An 18,002-nucleotide genomic window follows, 5' to 3' on the forward strand; every position below is an offset into this window, starting at 1 on the left:
TGCTGCACGGTATATTGCATAAGCGTACAAAGTTCCATTTCAAAACCTTTCAGTAGTTTATAGACAAAACTGTTGAGCTACTTGAAAGTTTACCTGCTTTAAACACACACACACACACACACACACACACACACACACACACACACACTGACACACACACACACACAAACACACACACCAACACACACACACACACACACATCCCCCCGCGGGTTAGGGGGAAGAATTTACCCGATGCTCCCCAGCATGTCGTAAGAGGCGACTAACGGATTCTGTTTCTCCTTTTACCCTTGTTAAGTGTTTCTTGTATAGAATATAGTCAATTTTTGTACAGATTTTAGTCAAGCAGTATGTAAGAAATGTAAAGTCCTTTGTACTGGAAACTTGCATTCTCCCAGTAAGGTAATATATTGTACTACGTTGCAAGCCCCTGGAGCAAATTTTTGATTAGTGCTTTTGTGAACAAGAAACAATTGACAAATGGCTCTATCCCATCTTCCCCCTTTCCCCGTCGCGATATAACCCTTCGTGATTGAAAACGACGTTAAACACCAAATAAAGAAAGAAAGAACACACACACACACACACACACACACACACACACACACACACACACACATTCAACAGAAACAAATGTTTGACCTTGAGCAAACGCCCCACAACAAATATTCTGCAGGGTATGGACTGAAAAAAAAGAATATTAAACGAATAATTGATTCAGTTACGAGCATGAATAATTTCACAGAGCTGACAGAGTGACATTGCGTGCAGAACTTGTCTTTGTTTAGGCCTAAAAAAAAAATAGGTGTGGTTACGGTAACCCGACCTACCCTATTTTTAGGGGCCGACCCTATAACTTTTTATTACATTTGTCAAAAAAAGAAGAAAAAAACCGAATCCAGAAAACGCAATGGAAGCGAAAGCGCCCGAGTCGCACACTTATTTCCCTGTCAAGTAGGTTTAATTTGTACACATTAGAAAAAAAAAGTAAAAAAAAAAAAAAGTGATTGCCTACCTTCCTACCCTATTTTTGGGGGCTATGTTACCGTAACCACACCTATTTTTTTGGCCTTAGTTTTTCAGTTTAAACGTTAACATTATTTTACAAATAGAAACAATCTTTTGTGCAATGGAAACACACATTAGTTGACCCCACATCCACATATAAGATGCATGATGCAATTACTGGCAATTAGCAAACAAAACGACGCATTTAGGAAGCCATGCAATCATGCAGTGTTCGAGACACAGCAGTCTTGTGAATAACTAATGTGTCTCTTTCTACTGTATCCCTAATGACACGTCGTGATGGATATTAACTCTTGGTAATACTGAAACGGAGTAAAATGCCACTTGTCACTTTTCCCCGTGGAAACGTCCTAAAAGTGATACACTTTTTGACTCACATGCGAAGCAAAAGTGAGTCTATGTACTCACCCGAGTCGTCCGTCCGTCCGGCCGGCCGTCCGGCCGTCCGGAAAACTTTAACGTTGGATATTTCTTGGACACTATTCAGTCTATCAGTACCAAATTTGGCAAGATGGTGTATGATGACAAGGCCCCAAAAAACATACATAGCATCTTGACCTTGCTTCAAGGTCAAGGTCGCAGGGGCCATAAATGTTGCCTAAAAAACAGCTATTTTTCACATTTTTCCCATTTTCTCTGAAGTTTTTGAGATTCAATACCTCACCTATATATGATATATAGGGCAAAGTAAGCCCCATCTTTTGATACCAGTTTGGTTTACCTTGCTTCAAGGTCAAGGTCACAGGAGCTCTTCAAAGTTGGATTGTATACATATTTTGAAGTGACCTTGACCCTGAACTATGGAAGATAACTGTTTCAAACTTAAAAATTATGTGGGGCACATGTTATGCTTTCATCATGAGACACATTTGGTCACATATGATCAAGGTCAAGGTCACTTTGACCCTTATGAAATGTGACCAAAATAAGGTAGTGAACCACTAAAAGTGACCATATCTCATGGTAGAAAGAGCCAATAAGCACCATTGTACTTCCTATGTCTTGAATTAACAGCTTTGTGTTGCATGACCTTGGATGACCTTGACCTTGGGTCAAGGTCACATGTATTTTGGTAGGAAAAATGTGTAAAGCAGTTCTTAGTGTATGATGTCATTGCTATGTAAAGATCAAGGTCAAGCATGTGAGTCGTATGGGCTTTGCCCTTCTTGTTTGTTGTTGAAAGTAACCTTTTGTTGTTGGTCTAGCGCGCTCTGCGCGTGTCTGGCGTCCTTCTGAACCCAGGTAGGATGGCCCAAATTTCCATTAACCCCTTCCCCTTTTGGTTCATGGAGTCTCCCATTATCATCCCTGATCATGATCTGGGTATAACAAAGAAAGATAACCCTGTGCTTGTCTCATCAATAGTAAGAGAAATAACTGATCTCAAACAGTTACAAAGATCACCTACAGATATTTACTGACGGCTCAAAACAAAATGATGGCCAAGCCGGCTGTGCTTTTGTCATCCCTGACCTCAAAATAACTAAAAAATTCAAACTCAACCACATGTCAAAAGAGTTGCAGAAACACAAACCTCAAAACCGTTAGGCTTTTTTTATATTTTTTTCACTTTTGGCAGCGTTCACTCTAAATTTTCCGCCTAAAACGGAATCGTTTCTGTCCACAACCAAAGCTTTTATCACACAAAAATTGCTATATATGACAGCTAAAACCGTATTTGTTACATTTGAGCAGTGTTGACCCCGAGTTTCTACTGCAAACAAAAAATAATAGCAAAATCTCAAAGTATGTGTGAGTCCCCTAATATGGACCACCTTCAACAAATCGAAGAAAATAAAAGATAAAGCCTTTTTTCATTAATTCATTAAGAAGCTTGCTGGAAATAACCTATAACTAGCCCTCGAGATTTAAAAAAAATATAACAAAAAGTCTTTGTTTCGTGGAAGTTGATAATTTCACTTATTTTCACTCTGTTTTTGATAAGCTGCTTTAGTTTCCTGGTGTGCTTCAAATAATGCTCTCATCAACCCGAAACAAATAAATCTAAAGCATATTTTAATTAGTCTGACTTGTACACTAAGTTGTATCGTGTTATTTTGAAGTATAGGGGGCTTTTTACAGTGATTCGTGAAGGCCGCTTCACTGGTCCATATTAGGCGCCCAGGCTCCTAATATGGACCATTTGTGATTTTGTCTGTATTTAATTTTTGATGAATGTCTATCAAAGCTTTCTCACTCTAATTAGGCCTAACGGTTAACCTAAGAGAGAAGGACTACCAAACACAAAATGACACTTTTTCGCAAGAAAACAAGCTAGTTATCAGCATGAAACAAAAAGTGGTCCATATTAGGAGCCCTTCCCCTACTTTGATTTTATACAACTATCTTGAAAACAAAAAGGCAAACTATCAAGCAAAGAAGTGAGTTGATTACTACTGATGAAAAATTCAGCAATAGATGAGCTAAAATATTTAAGCAAGTCGCTACTGTATATTATTTGTAAACAACTGGTGCAAAACGAGAGCACCTGTGAATGACAATGCTATAATTATTATGTTATGTCAATCTAACGCCTCCTCTAGTACTGAAAGTATTTTGATCCGTACCATCTGTCATGTCTTCATCAGAGATGTCGCAAATTACATCACATGCGTGCACGTGGGTGGCAATATACGTGATCGACGCAATGATGTCAAATCCGCTTGGATATGTTACCGCTGAGCTTCACCTGTTCACACAGAGGGTTAGGCATTTGTATGGTCTAAAAATACCAAGCTTGTGGTAACGGCAACAGTTTTGGTCTACACCGGCTGATCAAAAATCCCTGACAGCTGGGCCATTCATTTAATTTTGCCTGTCTGATGAACATACTGACACGTTCGCAGGATGAATGTAATGTGTACATTGTTTGTTCCAGACAACGGTTGGACGTCAAGTATCTTTCAAAATAAATAGGCGACGTTCGGAAATAACTCTGTCGGGTTTGTATGGTTTGTGAAAGAGTTAGTAATATGCCTTATATGGACCAATGTTTGTTTCTGTCTGATAACTAGCTTGTTTTCTTGCGAAATAACATGATAAAACTTATTGTGCAAGTCAGACTAATTCAAATATGCTTTAGATTTATCTGTTTTGGTTTGATGAGAACATTATTTGAAGCACAACAGAAAACTAAAGAAACTTATTGAAAAAAAAACAGAGAGAAAATAAATGAAAAGAATATTATTTGTTATATTTTTTTGAAAGCTCGCGGGCTAGTTATAGGTTATTTTCAGCAAGCTTCTTAATAAATTAATGAAACCAGCCTTTTAGCTTTTATTTCCTTCTAATTGTTGAAGGTGGTCCATATTAGGGGACACACACAGACTTTGAGATTTTGCTATTATTTTTAGTTTGCAGTAGAAACTCGGGGTCAGCACTGCTAAAATGTAACAAATACGGTCTTAGCTGTCCGATATCGCCATTTTTGTGTGGTAACAGCTTGAGCTTTGACTGTGGACAGAAAATAGTCCGTTTTAATCGTCAAATTTAGAGTTAAACGCTGCCAAAAGTGTAAAAAGAAAAGAAAAAGCCTAACGGTTTTCAGGTTTGTGTTTCTACAACTGTTTAACATGTGCAATTTATCCAGAGAAGGTAAATACAGCGAATGCAATTGTTTTGAGCGCTCTAGCACCATTAGTTTGTCAGAACAGGAGGTGGTCCATATTAGGAAGTGGTCCATATTTAAATGTAATTTGTCCGCGTGAAGCCTGGGCTTCGTGGTTGAATTTAGCATGTGATTTCTCCATTCTGCCTTATTCAGTAATTTGCTTGGTTAAAGTGTGTGTGTGTGTGTGTGTGTGTGTGTGTGTGTGTGTGTGTGTGTGTGTGTGTGTGTGTGTGTGTGCCGGTGTGTGTCTGCCGGTGTGTGTGTGTGCATGCACATGTGTGCGTGTGTGCGTGCATGTGTGTGCGTGTGTGTGTGTGTGTGTGTGTGTGTGTGTGTGTACCTGTGGCTCACACAAAATGTAACTTATAAGCTCTTTACGTTACAGATCAACATGGATATGTAACTTAAGAGGTGTGATATGTCACATACAAGTGTGATGTGTTACTTATAATAAAAATGTGACAAGTAACTTTATTTGTTGATCTGTAACGTAGTTGTCCTGTAACATATTGGTGGAATGCCACTTAATGAACTGTAACTTACAATGTGAAATGAAACTTAATGCAACAAGAGGCGCATACCTTTCAGAAATGTATGCCTCATCGCTACTGGCGCCTGTTGGTTCAGCAGAATACAAGAATGTTGGTGGCAGAGGCATGCATTTTAGTCGGATCAGCTCCCGTGCCTCTGTGACTGTGTGTGTATAGTCTAAAACGGTTTGCATTGTTTGTTGTGACTAGCCCTGTATTTAGTATTGATGTTATGATGTTGTTAGTTTTTGGTTTGTTTTTTCACTCAATATGGATTGTGTTTAATGTTCTTTGTGAGGAGCGATGTACTCAAAATTTGAGTTTGAGATATCGCGCTAGAGAAGCTTACATTATTAGTATTATTATTATAAATGTGATAGCTAGTATTACAACGTAATGTATGCTTGTTTTGTCATTGATAGTTTTGTTTTCATTCTTTCATCCTCTGTCTTTCTTGCTGATGCTTTTTATTGTAACCGAGTGCCGAAACACTACGATCACCTCGGGAGGCGAAGTGCAATCAAACAGGATTGAAAATGTTAGAGCCAATTTCTTAGCCCTATAAAAACTGTTATGCAAACCCGAAGGTTTCCATGAACATACGTATACAGACAATCGTTAAAATTAATATTAAAAGTCCTACGGTTTTGAGCCATTAAGGACTTGAGTGTTTGTCCGCTTTCAAAAAGAGGAAAGAAAGAAACAAAAAATAAGGAGAGGAGGGCAGGGGGTGGGGTTGAGTTGATAATGCTCTGTGGAATTTGTTAAAATGAAAAGTAGTTAAGATGTTTCTTGGTAAGAATTATAAGTCTGTATTCTATATCTTGAATAACGGGTTTGTAAAATGATTTTTTTTTAAAATTCAAATCGAGTTAAAAAGTGGAACCTTTCAGGATCACCAATAAAACCAAATAGATGAGCAAGTAAGAGGAACACGAGCAATAAATCTGAAAACTTTTTACAAATAAAAGGATTAAAATGTAAACCACGAAGGCCGTGGTAATAAAAACAATATGTACAGTTTGGCGACTAGTGGGCCTAGGGTGAGGATATGTTGTCTAGAGGGTAGTCGCTAGAATCAGGAGGGATGGCGGGAGCCACTCGACCTCAAACTGAAACACGCTGATGTGATAATCTGGGCTTAGTTATACCCACAGCCCCATGTCCGAGTCCCTGACCAGTCGGCACAGCAGCAAGCTGTGTGACCAGCCTAGAGAACTGCTACTGCGCAAATAATCCTGGGGACTCAGACCATGGAGCTGCATATGGTCATATAAGGTTTTAAAGGTAATTCTATTTGTAGCGCATGGAGCGAAAATGTGTTGAAATGAATAGGGTTCTCCACAATGGCAGGACTTGTTAAAGATATGGAAGCGGCAGACAATCGGAAACCACCAGACCCCACCACAAACAGAATTCCACAATCCACCGGTGTTGACTTAAAGGCCAACAACTCGGGTGCAGAGTCTGCTGTGAAAGGAGTGGTAGCCTCCCCTGTCACATTATATATTGCAATGTAAAAGTAAATGTATTATAATAAAATCTGTTATCTTAGTTAATAATTATGTATCATTTATTTTGATTTTTTAATAAAAATATGCCAATACAATTCTTCAAACAAAGATTGATATCCATTGTTTCTGAAAGAAGCCAGAGTTGTGTGCGTTAGGCCAAAGAAAAGGTGTGTTTTGATTTTCCTGACCGACCCTATCCCCTTGACCCCATTTATTGTTACCCATTACATTTTTGGCAAGAATCCTGTAAGGATTAATGAATGAGTGGACAATAATATTTATGTGTCTGAAACAGTGACTGTGAAAGAAAGGGAAGATGTTTATACACAAAATAAAAGTTTTCACATCTGGACACACTACATGAGCAATTTTTTAACTGACCGACGCCCTTTACTAGGGGGGCGTGAAATTATAAACACACCTTTTTTTGTGCATAAGGCGTTAGTCTCAAGTGCAAGGTTGTGGGTTGAATATCTAGCCAGCTGAAATTGGCAATTTAAAAGCTATCCTGCCTTGCAACTGGCATGTATGAAACAGTGCTCCATTTGAAAGACTGGTCAGCATCGTGTCAGCACGGCCTGGAGATCGAATTTGCTTTTAAAAAAGGGCGTAAATGCCAACATCACTCATTCGCACATAACATGCACACATACAAATCGCAAAACTGAAGGAACTTAAAATGTTTGATTTATTAGAATCCTTTTTTTTCATGCACAGTCTTGATACATTTTGCAATTCAACTTTAAATTATGAGCATGATAAATGATTGCTGTACGGCCCTGTAACAAAATGTGTGTGGAAGTGAACTATGTGAAGTTATGCTACAAGTTAGTTATGCCACTGAGCATAATTCACAGTCAAGTTCCATGCAACTCATGCTATGTTGAAGTAACCATATATATCATTATTCAATGACACACGGGTGAATACTGTAACGACTGTAATAACATTCCAATGACAATTGTGTGAAAATAAAGATTCTTCTTCTTCTTGTAGAGGTAAATTCCAAACAAATCAGAAAAATAGCGATAAAGTTGAAATGGAAGTCAGCAATGACAACTTGGTCATTACAGTGGAAACCCCCTTTTAAGGCCCAACCAATTTAAGACTCCCTCGCTTTAAAGGTCCTTGTCTACATTTTTATACCGAAATCGCCATTTGACCATTAACATGCAGAGTCTTTTATCTACAATTATCAACAATACACCCCCTTTCGATCAGGAAAGACGAAGCCAGTGTAGCCGTTTGAAAATTCATTGTAGTATTCCAGCGTAGTACTCATAGTAGGATATCCTTATTTGGAAAATGCCAAGCGCAAAACTCCTCTCAAATCCCGTGCATTTCGTGCATTTATAAAAAAGCGTGGACAGCGCTCCAGTGTCAAACTGTTGCTGCACTTGTTTGGGCGTGGCTATAAGCATAGTGACATGAATTTGATTGGTCAGTATTTTTAGGCAAAGCACATGTTCTCAGCAAACAGAAAACTAAATATTGGAAGCGTGAGTCACGCTACCCAAAAATAATTTTGTTTTTTACATATATTTTTTTTTTAATAATTTTTTCCCCCATGGTTCATTCATCATTTGACATAATTTTGTATCGAAATCTAACCATAAGATTATTGAAACAAGTCGCGTAAGGCGAAAATACAACATTTAGTCAAGTAGCTGTCGAACTCACAGAATGAAACTGAACGCAATGCAACGCAGCAAGACCGTATACTCGTAGCATCGTCAGTCCACCGCTCACGGCATGGGCAGTGAAATTGACAAGAAGAGCGGGGTAGTAGTTGCGCTGGGAAGGATAGCACGCTTTTCTGTACCTCTCTTCGTTTTAACTTTCTGAGCGTGTTTTTAATCCAAACATATCATATCTATATGTTTTTGGAATCAGGAACCGACAAGGAATAAGATGAAAGTGTTTTTAAATTGATTTGGAAAATTTAATTTTGATAATAATTTTTATATATTTAATTTTCAGAGCTTGTTTTTAATTCAAATATAACATATTTATATGTTTTTGGAATCAGAAAATGATGGAGAATAAGATAAACGTAAATTTGGATCGTTTTATAAAAAACATATTTTTTTTACAATTTTCAGATTTTTAATGACCAAAGTCATTAATTAATTTTTAAGCCACCACGCTGAAATGCAATACCGAAGTCCGGGCTTCGTCGAAGATTACTTGACCAAAATTTCAACCAATTTGGTTGAAAAATGAGGGCGTGACAGTGCCGCCTCAACTTTCACGAAAAGCCGGATATGACGTCATCAAAGACATTTATCAAAAAAATGAAAAAAACCTTCGGGGATTTCATACCCAGGAACTCTCATGTCAAATTTCATAAAGATCGGTCCAGTAGTTTAGTCTGAATCGCTCTACACACACACACACACAGACAGACAGACACACACACACACACACACGCACATACACCACGACCCTCGTCTCGATTCCCCCCTCTACGTTAAAACATTTAGTCAAAACTTGACTAAATGTAAAAAAGGAAAACTGTAGACGACCACCTTTAACAGCAGAGTAGACATGTGTTCAATGCTGGGGCGTGGTTGGCTTTGAAACTCAGAATCACGAAAAAGTGCAATTACGAACATTGAATAAACACTATACCAAGATAGAGCAAATTAAAAACATTTTTGTTTTACATTAGAAGTTAGAACTCAAACTTTAGCAAAGCAGTACGTGTCCCTCCAGTAAAACACAACAGTGTGGGATCACAGACCTGTTTATTCGGGCGCCTGTGCGTCGGTCAAAACGTGCACGACATGATTTTCAGTGAAAGTAGCCTTGTTTTGAAATATGGGCGACAATTTTATTGTGACGTTTGACTGCGACAGTCGCGGTTTGCAGAGATGAGGCGTTGTGATGACGAAAGTTCTGTCGCGTATAGGTTTTCGGGCTGGCCTTGGCATGATTTTTTGGTCAGGACGTAACGAACACAACATAATGCATTAACTTAAACCGTGTTTGACACTCCCTGAGAGTGTATGCGTCAAGAGAGAGGGACTAAATATATAAATTTAAAAAAAGGACGCATGAAACCAATCAACTTTTATTTGTTTGCCAGACCTCAGGACCTGTTCTTCCATTCTTGGGGGAAAGATCTTTGGAAAAAAAACGAAGGGGCGTAAACACCAAAGGCGTGATTTAAAGGTATTTTTGGGGGACCGATCAGCTCCTTTCATTTTAGACACAATACGGTATATAACCACGCATATTTGGTTTTGTGTGTTTTTGACCTTGAGGAGAATGATTGAGCCTGGATGACGGACTGATGCCCGCTTGCGCCATTTTAACAAAAACAACAACAACCGTTTCAACTGAATGTTTTCGCGTTTGGCGCATCAGAGGTCTCCTCCGACGATTAAGTAGTCTACGGGGATGAACAATTATTTTTGCTGTGATTTTGTGTTCATAATCATTCAAATAATTGAGCTGAGCTGCAACAGAGATGATTGGCATGCAGCTATCGGGAGGACGTCAGCCAGGCGTCAGCCAAAATTAACTTCAGACTGAATGTTTCTCCGCCAATTTCAAGCGGTACAATTATCTTGAGGGAGATATGTTCAGATCTTGCAACTAAAGCAGATTTGTGATGTAATTCGATCGAGTTTACCCCAAATTCGATTTATTCGAAATCGCACCGAGCGGTTACGTCCCTTGAATAAGAAAATAATCATTTTGCGCTTGAAGCTAATTTCAAGTCAAAATACCATATATCATCACAAATTAGAATCCAAGGGGGGAATACATGGTCCAAAGTTCGATCAGCAGCACTTTGGAGGGGAGGGGGGATAGTCAGTATTAAGTTTGTGTGAAATAAACAAAGCCGGCTGACGTCATAATATAATAGCTGCAAGTAGATGATTGAAGCGTTTTTATTTCTTTTACTGCACTTAACGTGTCTCTCTTGGAAATTCGTTGACTTTATGTCTGCATTTGGATATATTTGCCCAAAAGGCCGCTTTGCCCAGCCACGAGTTTAGAATCTAATTATGCTTTGACACGCTCAACTTTTTGGTAGTTCATGCACTGATTCTCTCTTATCCGTGTCAACCATTTACGTGGGCGTCTGGCGTTCTTCAACACCGGTTTACAGGAACCCTGGCCACCAAAATCACATGTGTTGTGTCGGCAGCAACTGTCTTGTAGTTCAGCCTGTCTAACCCGTGTCAACAGAATACAGAGGGCGTCTAGAGATCCTTCAACACCGGTTCGCAACAACCCAGGCCACCAATCAGTTTTACATGTGTTGTGTGGGCAGTAGGGACGCTGAATATTGCCCACCACCGCATTTAAACTTGACGATCGAGTCCACTATTGATACTAACCAGCCGCACATCCATCATGTCTCGTCTGGTTAATAAACATCGCAGTGGGATTTCAGTCTGGCGTCTCTGATTTGACAGGACAGCTCCATAAAAGTGACGTGAGTGCGGCCACAAAGGTTCACCGCCCCCCTACCTGTGCGTTTTTGGCGTGTGTGGGCCAGTCTGCAAGTATGATGAGACAAAAGGCCTTGACTGACTGAGTAGGTGGACAAGTAGGGCTCAGTGGTGATGGTGTGTGAGTGAAACTTGGGATTCCCAACGAACACTTGGAAGTGTGTTGCAGTGTTCCTCGAACTATAAGGACTACCAGATTGAAGCTGACTTGCCGAAAATGGTACGTAGTTTTGTTGTTTTGTTGTTTTTACATTTAGTCAAGTTTTGACTAAATGTTTTAACATAGAGGGGGAATCGAGACGAGGGTCGTGGTGTATGTGTGTGTGTGTGTGTGTGTGTGTGTGTGTGTGTGTGTGTGTGTGTGTGTGTGTGTGTGTGTGTGTGTGTCTGTACGTGTGTGTGTGTGTGTGTGTAGAGCGATACAGAGTAAACTACTGGACCGATCTTTATGAAATTTTACATGAGAGTTCCTGGGTATGATATCCCCAGACGTTTTTTTTCATGTTTTCGATAAATGTCTTTGATGACGTCATATCCGTTTTTTGTAAAAGTTGAGGCGGCACTGTCACACCCTCATTTTTCAATCAAATTGATTGAAATTTTGGCCAAGCAATCTTCGACGAAGGCCGGACTTTGGTATTGCATTTCAGCTTGGAGGCTTAAAATTTAATCAATGACTTTGGTCATTAAAAATCTGAAAATTGTAATTAAAATTATTTTTTTATAAAATGATCCAAAATTACGTTTATCTTATTTTTCATCATTTTCTGATTCCAAAAACATATAAATATGTTATATTTGGATTAAAAACAAGCTCTGAAAATTAAAAATATAAAAATTATGATTAAAACAAAATTTCCGAAATCGATTTAAAAACAATATCATCTTATTCCTTGTCTGTTCCTGATTCCAAAAACATATAGATATGATATGTTTGGATTAAAAACACGCTCAGAAAGTTAAAACGAAGCGTACAGAAAAGCGTGCTATGCAGCACAGCGCAACCACTACCGCACTAAACAGGCTCGTTAATTTCACTGCCTTTTGCACGAGCGGCGGACTACGGTCATTGTGAAAAAATGCAGTGCGTTCAGTTTCATTCTATGAGTTCCACAGTTTGACTAAATGTAGTAATTTTGCCTTACGCGACTTGTTTGCTGTTGTTGTTGTTGTGGTAACTATATAGGCCTATATGGTTCAGTCATTTTCAGACTTTAGGTACCCATGCCGGATTTTGTGCATAGCGATTTATTTAAATGTAGATGTTGTGTGATCTGCGACTTTGTAACAATGAGTGAATACCGTTTCAATATGTTTCGCTGACTTGCATTGAATGAACATGCGGGTCACTTTAAGGGGTACAGTGGTTGATTGCTCAGGTTGAGTACATTACAAACATCTAAAGGAACATTAACCGTGTACCAAGGTAACCAGGGTATAAGTGACATAGTTTCAATACCAGAAAAAGATTTAAAAATGCAGAAAAAGACCATACCCGCTCATTTGGTTTAAACAAAATCTTATTCAAAATATATGACATGTTACAATTAACAGTATGCAACGAGGACAAGAATTCAAGCAAACAAGCTTATATATTACGTGACCAAAACATTTCAATATTACACAAATCTCTATGATGGTGGACTTGACAAAAATGGGGGGGGGGGGGGGGTGGCGGGGAGGCATGGAGGACATACGGGCAACCAAAGGGAAAGACTAGGCTAAAAGCGCGAGAAAAAGAAATCAGCAATTCTGGGAGATACAACATAAATATTCTTAACAGATATACCCTCTCATTTGACTTGTTATTGCAAATTGACAGTATTGATCAAACCAAAATCAGGAAATATATCATGTTCGCCGTTTCAAATACAATATCAGCTATCTTCAGGAACTGAAAACGGATGTCACAATATTGTTCCCAAATATTGAGAACTGAAACCAAAGCATAAAACACGTTTAGAGAGAGAGAGAGAGAGAGAGAGAGAGAGAGAGAGAGACAGAGAGACAGAGAGACAGACAGACAGACAGACAGACAGACAGACAGACAGACAGACAGACAGACAGAGACAGAGACAGAGAGAGCGGGCGTGCGTGCGTGCGTGTGCGCGCTACATTAACTGTTGTTGGACTGTCATGAAAACTGTTCAGTTTGTGCAGTGCGTACCGCAGTAATGTCGGTATCAACTGGTGTGCTTTTTTTTGTTGTTGATCACAGTAGTAATTATTTGTACTATCGTGGTCCTTGCTGTCTGATTATAGAACGCATGTTATACTACCAGTAATAAAGTTTTGCAGTAACCACCACTATGCCATTAATTATTGCCAGTGATATTGTCGCTCATGGCAGTCGGAAAGGACATGTGCCACTGCTGTTGCTGCTGCTACTACCGCTGCTGCTATATACTGCTGCTATTGCTGCTGTTGCTGCTGCTACTACTGCTGCTGCTATATACTGCTGCTATTGCTGCTGTTGCTGCTGCTACTACCGCTGCTGCTATATACTGCTGCTATTGCTGCTGTTGCTGCTGCTACTACCGCTGCTGCTATATATTGCTGCTATTGCTGCTGATGCTGCTGCTACTACCGCTGCTGCTATATACTGCTGCTATTGCTGCTGATGCTGCTACTACTACGACTGATACTGAACCAAGCACTTATATCTATGTAACGAATATGATTTTTGTCTTAGTGAAACCTACACAATCAGTTTTTTAAGCTGTAAGAAAATAGTGTAAACGTAAATTCAAAAGGTAAGGAGTATCGGTTCCCAAAACAACGATGTCACTGATAACTCTCGATCACAATCAAGGATGTAGATATTTCAATCCGTTACTATAATATTGAGGGAGGTCTCATAAAATTTACAATATTAATCGATAGTTGGTGCTTTAAAAAAAAGCGAGCTTCAGTTGAACGCATTCAGCTTTTCAACAGCGAAAGAGTAGTTGCTTGTATCGAAGCTTTTATTTTCCTTGTTGCTAGGGGAACAGGACAGTAAAGTTAATACACACACATCCATTTTACAGATCTGGAAAATATCGGTATAGTGGAACAACGGTTATACTAGAGGGCCCCAAAGGGGGGGGGGGGGGGGGGGGTATCATCACGATCACGGGAAGGGAAATTTTAGCTTTGACGATCACAGTTACCTTGATTTTTGTTTTCACGATCACGAACACCAGTGGCAAATCACGGTCACGGTAAAACTGAGTTGCATGTACAGAAAGCACGTGTCAAGTAAACACAACCACACAGTAATTCGCTCCTCTGGATCTATTGTTTATTCAACACAAAGTGAGAACTGTTGCACTTTTTTATTATTATTTTTTAATTCTCTTTCATGCACACATAGAAATACATATCATGATTTGTAATCAGTAACCATAATGTTGGTTTCATTGTTCTCTCTCTCTCTCTCTCTCTCTCTCTCTCTCTCTCTCTCTCTCTCTCTCTCTCTCTCTCTCTCTCTCTCTCTCCCTCTCTCTCTCTCTCCACTCATACACATTCAACTCCCACACCCTCACTCACACACATGAATATATAGTTGCACAATTTCACATTTTCAGAGCTAAATCTTGTAAACCCATTTTCTCAAAAACTATTGGGTGGATTGAAATTAAAGTACATGTATGGGTGATGGGTTCTTTATTTTCAACTTTGCCATACAATTTGAGGTACACCATCGCCTGGTTTCATGGCAAACAGGAATGCTACAGGCCAAAAATGGTTTTACCTGAAAGGAGCACGCAGTGCCAGTGGCGAAGCCACAAGCCTGAGCCTGCTTTGCAGGCGAGCCAACTAGGGGGGTCCGGGGGCATGCCCCCCCCCCGGATTTTTTTCTCTAAAAAAACGGTTAAAATCTGTGCAATCTGGTGCATTCTGGGCATCATTTTCAGGGCTGTAATAGTGTTGTGATCTTGTTAAAAATCCCATTTTAGCCTCTCCCCACCACCATTCAACACACCTCCAAACTGGTGAAAACAACACTACTGTGCGCTGGCTTCATTGAGACCGGCGCCCGGTCGCGTTGCGCAATATTCACACGGATCGTTTTTGCGGAACTTTTTCAACTTCACCGGAATAAATTTGACTTTACCGGATTTTGAAAACGGCTTTATCGGATTTTCGGCAATTACCGGAAAAGTAGCATGCCTGACAAAATCCCCAACGAACATGACTTTGATCATCTTTGACATGAGGATCAAGTGACCCAAACTGGCACGTCTCCCCGCCATTGTTTCTGAATTTAACCCATTGTTGATATTAAAGTTTACATGCGCTAAAATAAATCCAAGCTTAATGCAAAGAAGCGACAACTAGAATCTATGCCAAGCGTGTCCACGTTGCTGGGATGAAAAACAAATTTCTAGTTTCGGTTTTGGCTACACGCAGACTCGATCTCGAGCCAGTCGAGGTCACACTGAGCGAGTGACAGCCGGACGTGGCAATGTCGACAATGTCAATGATCTCACTCAAACTCAAAGATCTTGAACAAATTTCAAGATCTTTGCCTACATTCAGAACAGTCATAGAGCAACATAGATCAACATACCTTGATATTTCGTCTTCGGAAAGACCGACCCGTAGCCTGACCTTTCCACCAAGCGGAAGGCATTCTCGCCGCCTGCTTTGGTCTGGCTTGAATGCACAAAATATAACAGAAGTTCGATGACAGTACCGATGCGCGCCATTTTTGATCTTCGAATTCGAATTTGACTCCATTGGATGAAGTTTGGCAGACTTTTGCAATTTGCCTTCTGATTGGATTTTTTGTGTGTGATTGGTTCTCTTAAAGGGAAGCAATCGCTGTCAAAATCATATTTCTGAATGTGTTGTTGCTTCCCTTCAATCGGGATTGGCTCCTTGACGAGTAGAGGATCATAGAGTGATACAGCTGTGAAAAATGTACGTTGAAAATAAAATGCTTTGCAATAATGCCCATTACGATCACGAAAACAAATGACGATCACGATCACGAGACTTGATTTTTTTGTCATCACGGATCACGGGCAAAGTCCCATCACGATCACAGAAATGGAAATTTCGGCAATCACGGTCACAGAAAGGTCAAAAAACGCCAATCACGATCACGATTTTAAACCCTTTGGGGCCCTCATACTAGTCCATCGTATCGACTCTATTATGACCTCGTTTCATGAAAGGCTAGAGATTTTACAACAAAAGTTAGGCAACTGTAAATAAGGCAAAAGATAACCATTCGCGTGACAAGCCCCTCGTACAACCCTTGCGCGAATATCGGACACTTGCAACAGTGTGCTTTTGTCTCCCTTTGAAACTTAATCTTACCTCCCCTGCTTGAGTGAGTGACAGCCCCTTGTTATTGTTTTGGCTTTGACAGTTTGGCAACACACACACCGCGTGCGACACGTGATGTTGTTTACTGTAGTGTTGAAGGTAGGTGAAGGACGCTGGGTTTTTCTGTCTCTGTCTGTGTGTGTGTGTTTGTGTTTGTGTTTGTGTGTTTGTGAGTGTCTGTTCGTGCTGCGTGCGTGCGTACGTGCGTGCGTGTGTACGTGCGTGTTTGTGCGATATAGTGTGTATGTGTGTGTGTGTGTGTGTGTGTGTGTGTGTGATAAAGTGTTTGTGGAAGTGTGTGTGTGTGTGTGTGTGAGAGAGAGAGAGAGAGAGAGAGAGAGAGTACACGCGCATGCGCCAATCTTGGACGTTAGGGTTAGGGTTAGTTAGGGTTAGGGTTAGCAATCCGCTCGACTGTTCACGATTTGATTAATCTCCCCATGTAAGCGCATGCGCGTTGACCGCATTGAGAGGGATTGTTCAGGCAGAGTTTTTATTTCGTGACACCGGTACCCAGCGCATCCTCACACTTGAACATGCAAATCAAAGGGAGTGAAAAAGGCACGAAATTCACCTGTAAAACCACATGTGGCAAGCCAAGAGAGGTCATATTCATGCTATTTCAGTACATCTTACGAAGAAAGAGAACGGGGTTTATCAGTAGTCCTTGAAATACATGCCCCTGTTTTACCAGCATTTATTGTGTCATTAATTCTGGACATCACGCTATGAAGCTGGTACAAATCGTGACTAAACCAGTTTCATGATTTCCTATACTGGCCCTTTATTAGTATCGTTAACAGGGCTCCCCAAACTGCGCGTCCCTGCGTCAAAAACGCACTAGAAGCCAAAAATACATACCAGACATTTATTGAGGGGGTCCCGGGACGCACTAAACCTCACAAGAGGGAGCTTTGGCGCCCCTGGAGTTGTTGACCCTTTAAAACTTCGCTGCAGGATCCATGGACCCTCCAACAATACAAAATGGGGGTCCTAGGACCCTCTAGGTGAGGCGTCTGTGGGGAGCCATGATCGTATTCCATCGACGGTGGGGTACGTTCATAACATGGGATAGGATAAGCTGTAAACACACTTCTTTTTCATTATTTTAAGACTAGTGTCTTTCTGCTACTCCCGAAACTCTCTCTCTCTCTCACTCTCCCTGTCCCCCCCCCCCTCTCTCTCTCTCTCTCTCTCTCTCTCTCTCTCTCTCTCTCTCTCTCTCTCTCTCTCTCTCTCTCTCTCCGCCCTCCCCCTCCCTGATCCACAGTTAATCCTCCAACATGCTGGTGCCCTATGAGACAGTTTAAATCTCGGCCTGTGGCTGTATGTATAGGACTTATGTGCGGCTATAGCATGTGGTTGACCATTTATGTCTATATTCATGAATAATCTTTTGAAATAAGAAGCAAGATAAGAGATACCCTCTGATTTTGCGTGTAGAACTTTCCAGACGCATTTGACGTATTTTTACAAAAAATACCAGCTGATACTTTTACATATAAAACACACACACACGTACGCTCGCGCGCAC

At 40.3% G+C, this 18,002-nt stretch overlaps 1 protein-coding gene across 2 annotated transcripts in view; it reads left to right on the forward strand.

Annotated features, from left to right (window-relative positions):
* The first annotated feature begins 10,944 nt into the window (after window positions 1-10,944).
* Window positions 10,945-18,002, forward strand: part of LOC138982422 (uncharacterized) — a 12,394-nt gene continuing 5,336 nt past the window's right edge. The window contains exon 1 of one of the 2 annotated variants that reach the window (XM_070355711.1): window positions 10,945-11,369. In XM_070355711.1, the coding sequence (XP_070211812.1) occupies window positions 11,367-11,369 (3 nt within the window). In that variant the 5' untranslated portion in view covers window positions 10,945-11,366. Of the gene's footprint in view, window positions 11,370-16,516; window positions 16,568-18,002 lie in introns of those variants that run through there. The other variant, XM_070355704.1, reaches the window with a different exon arrangement.

Source organism: Littorina saxatilis, linkage group LG1 (genome assembly GCF_037325665.1).
Source record: "Littorina saxatilis isolate snail1 linkage group LG1, US_GU_Lsax_2.0, whole genome shotgun sequence".
Classification (NCBI taxonomy): Eukaryota; Metazoa; Mollusca; class Gastropoda; order Littorinimorpha; family Littorinidae; genus Littorina; species Littorina saxatilis.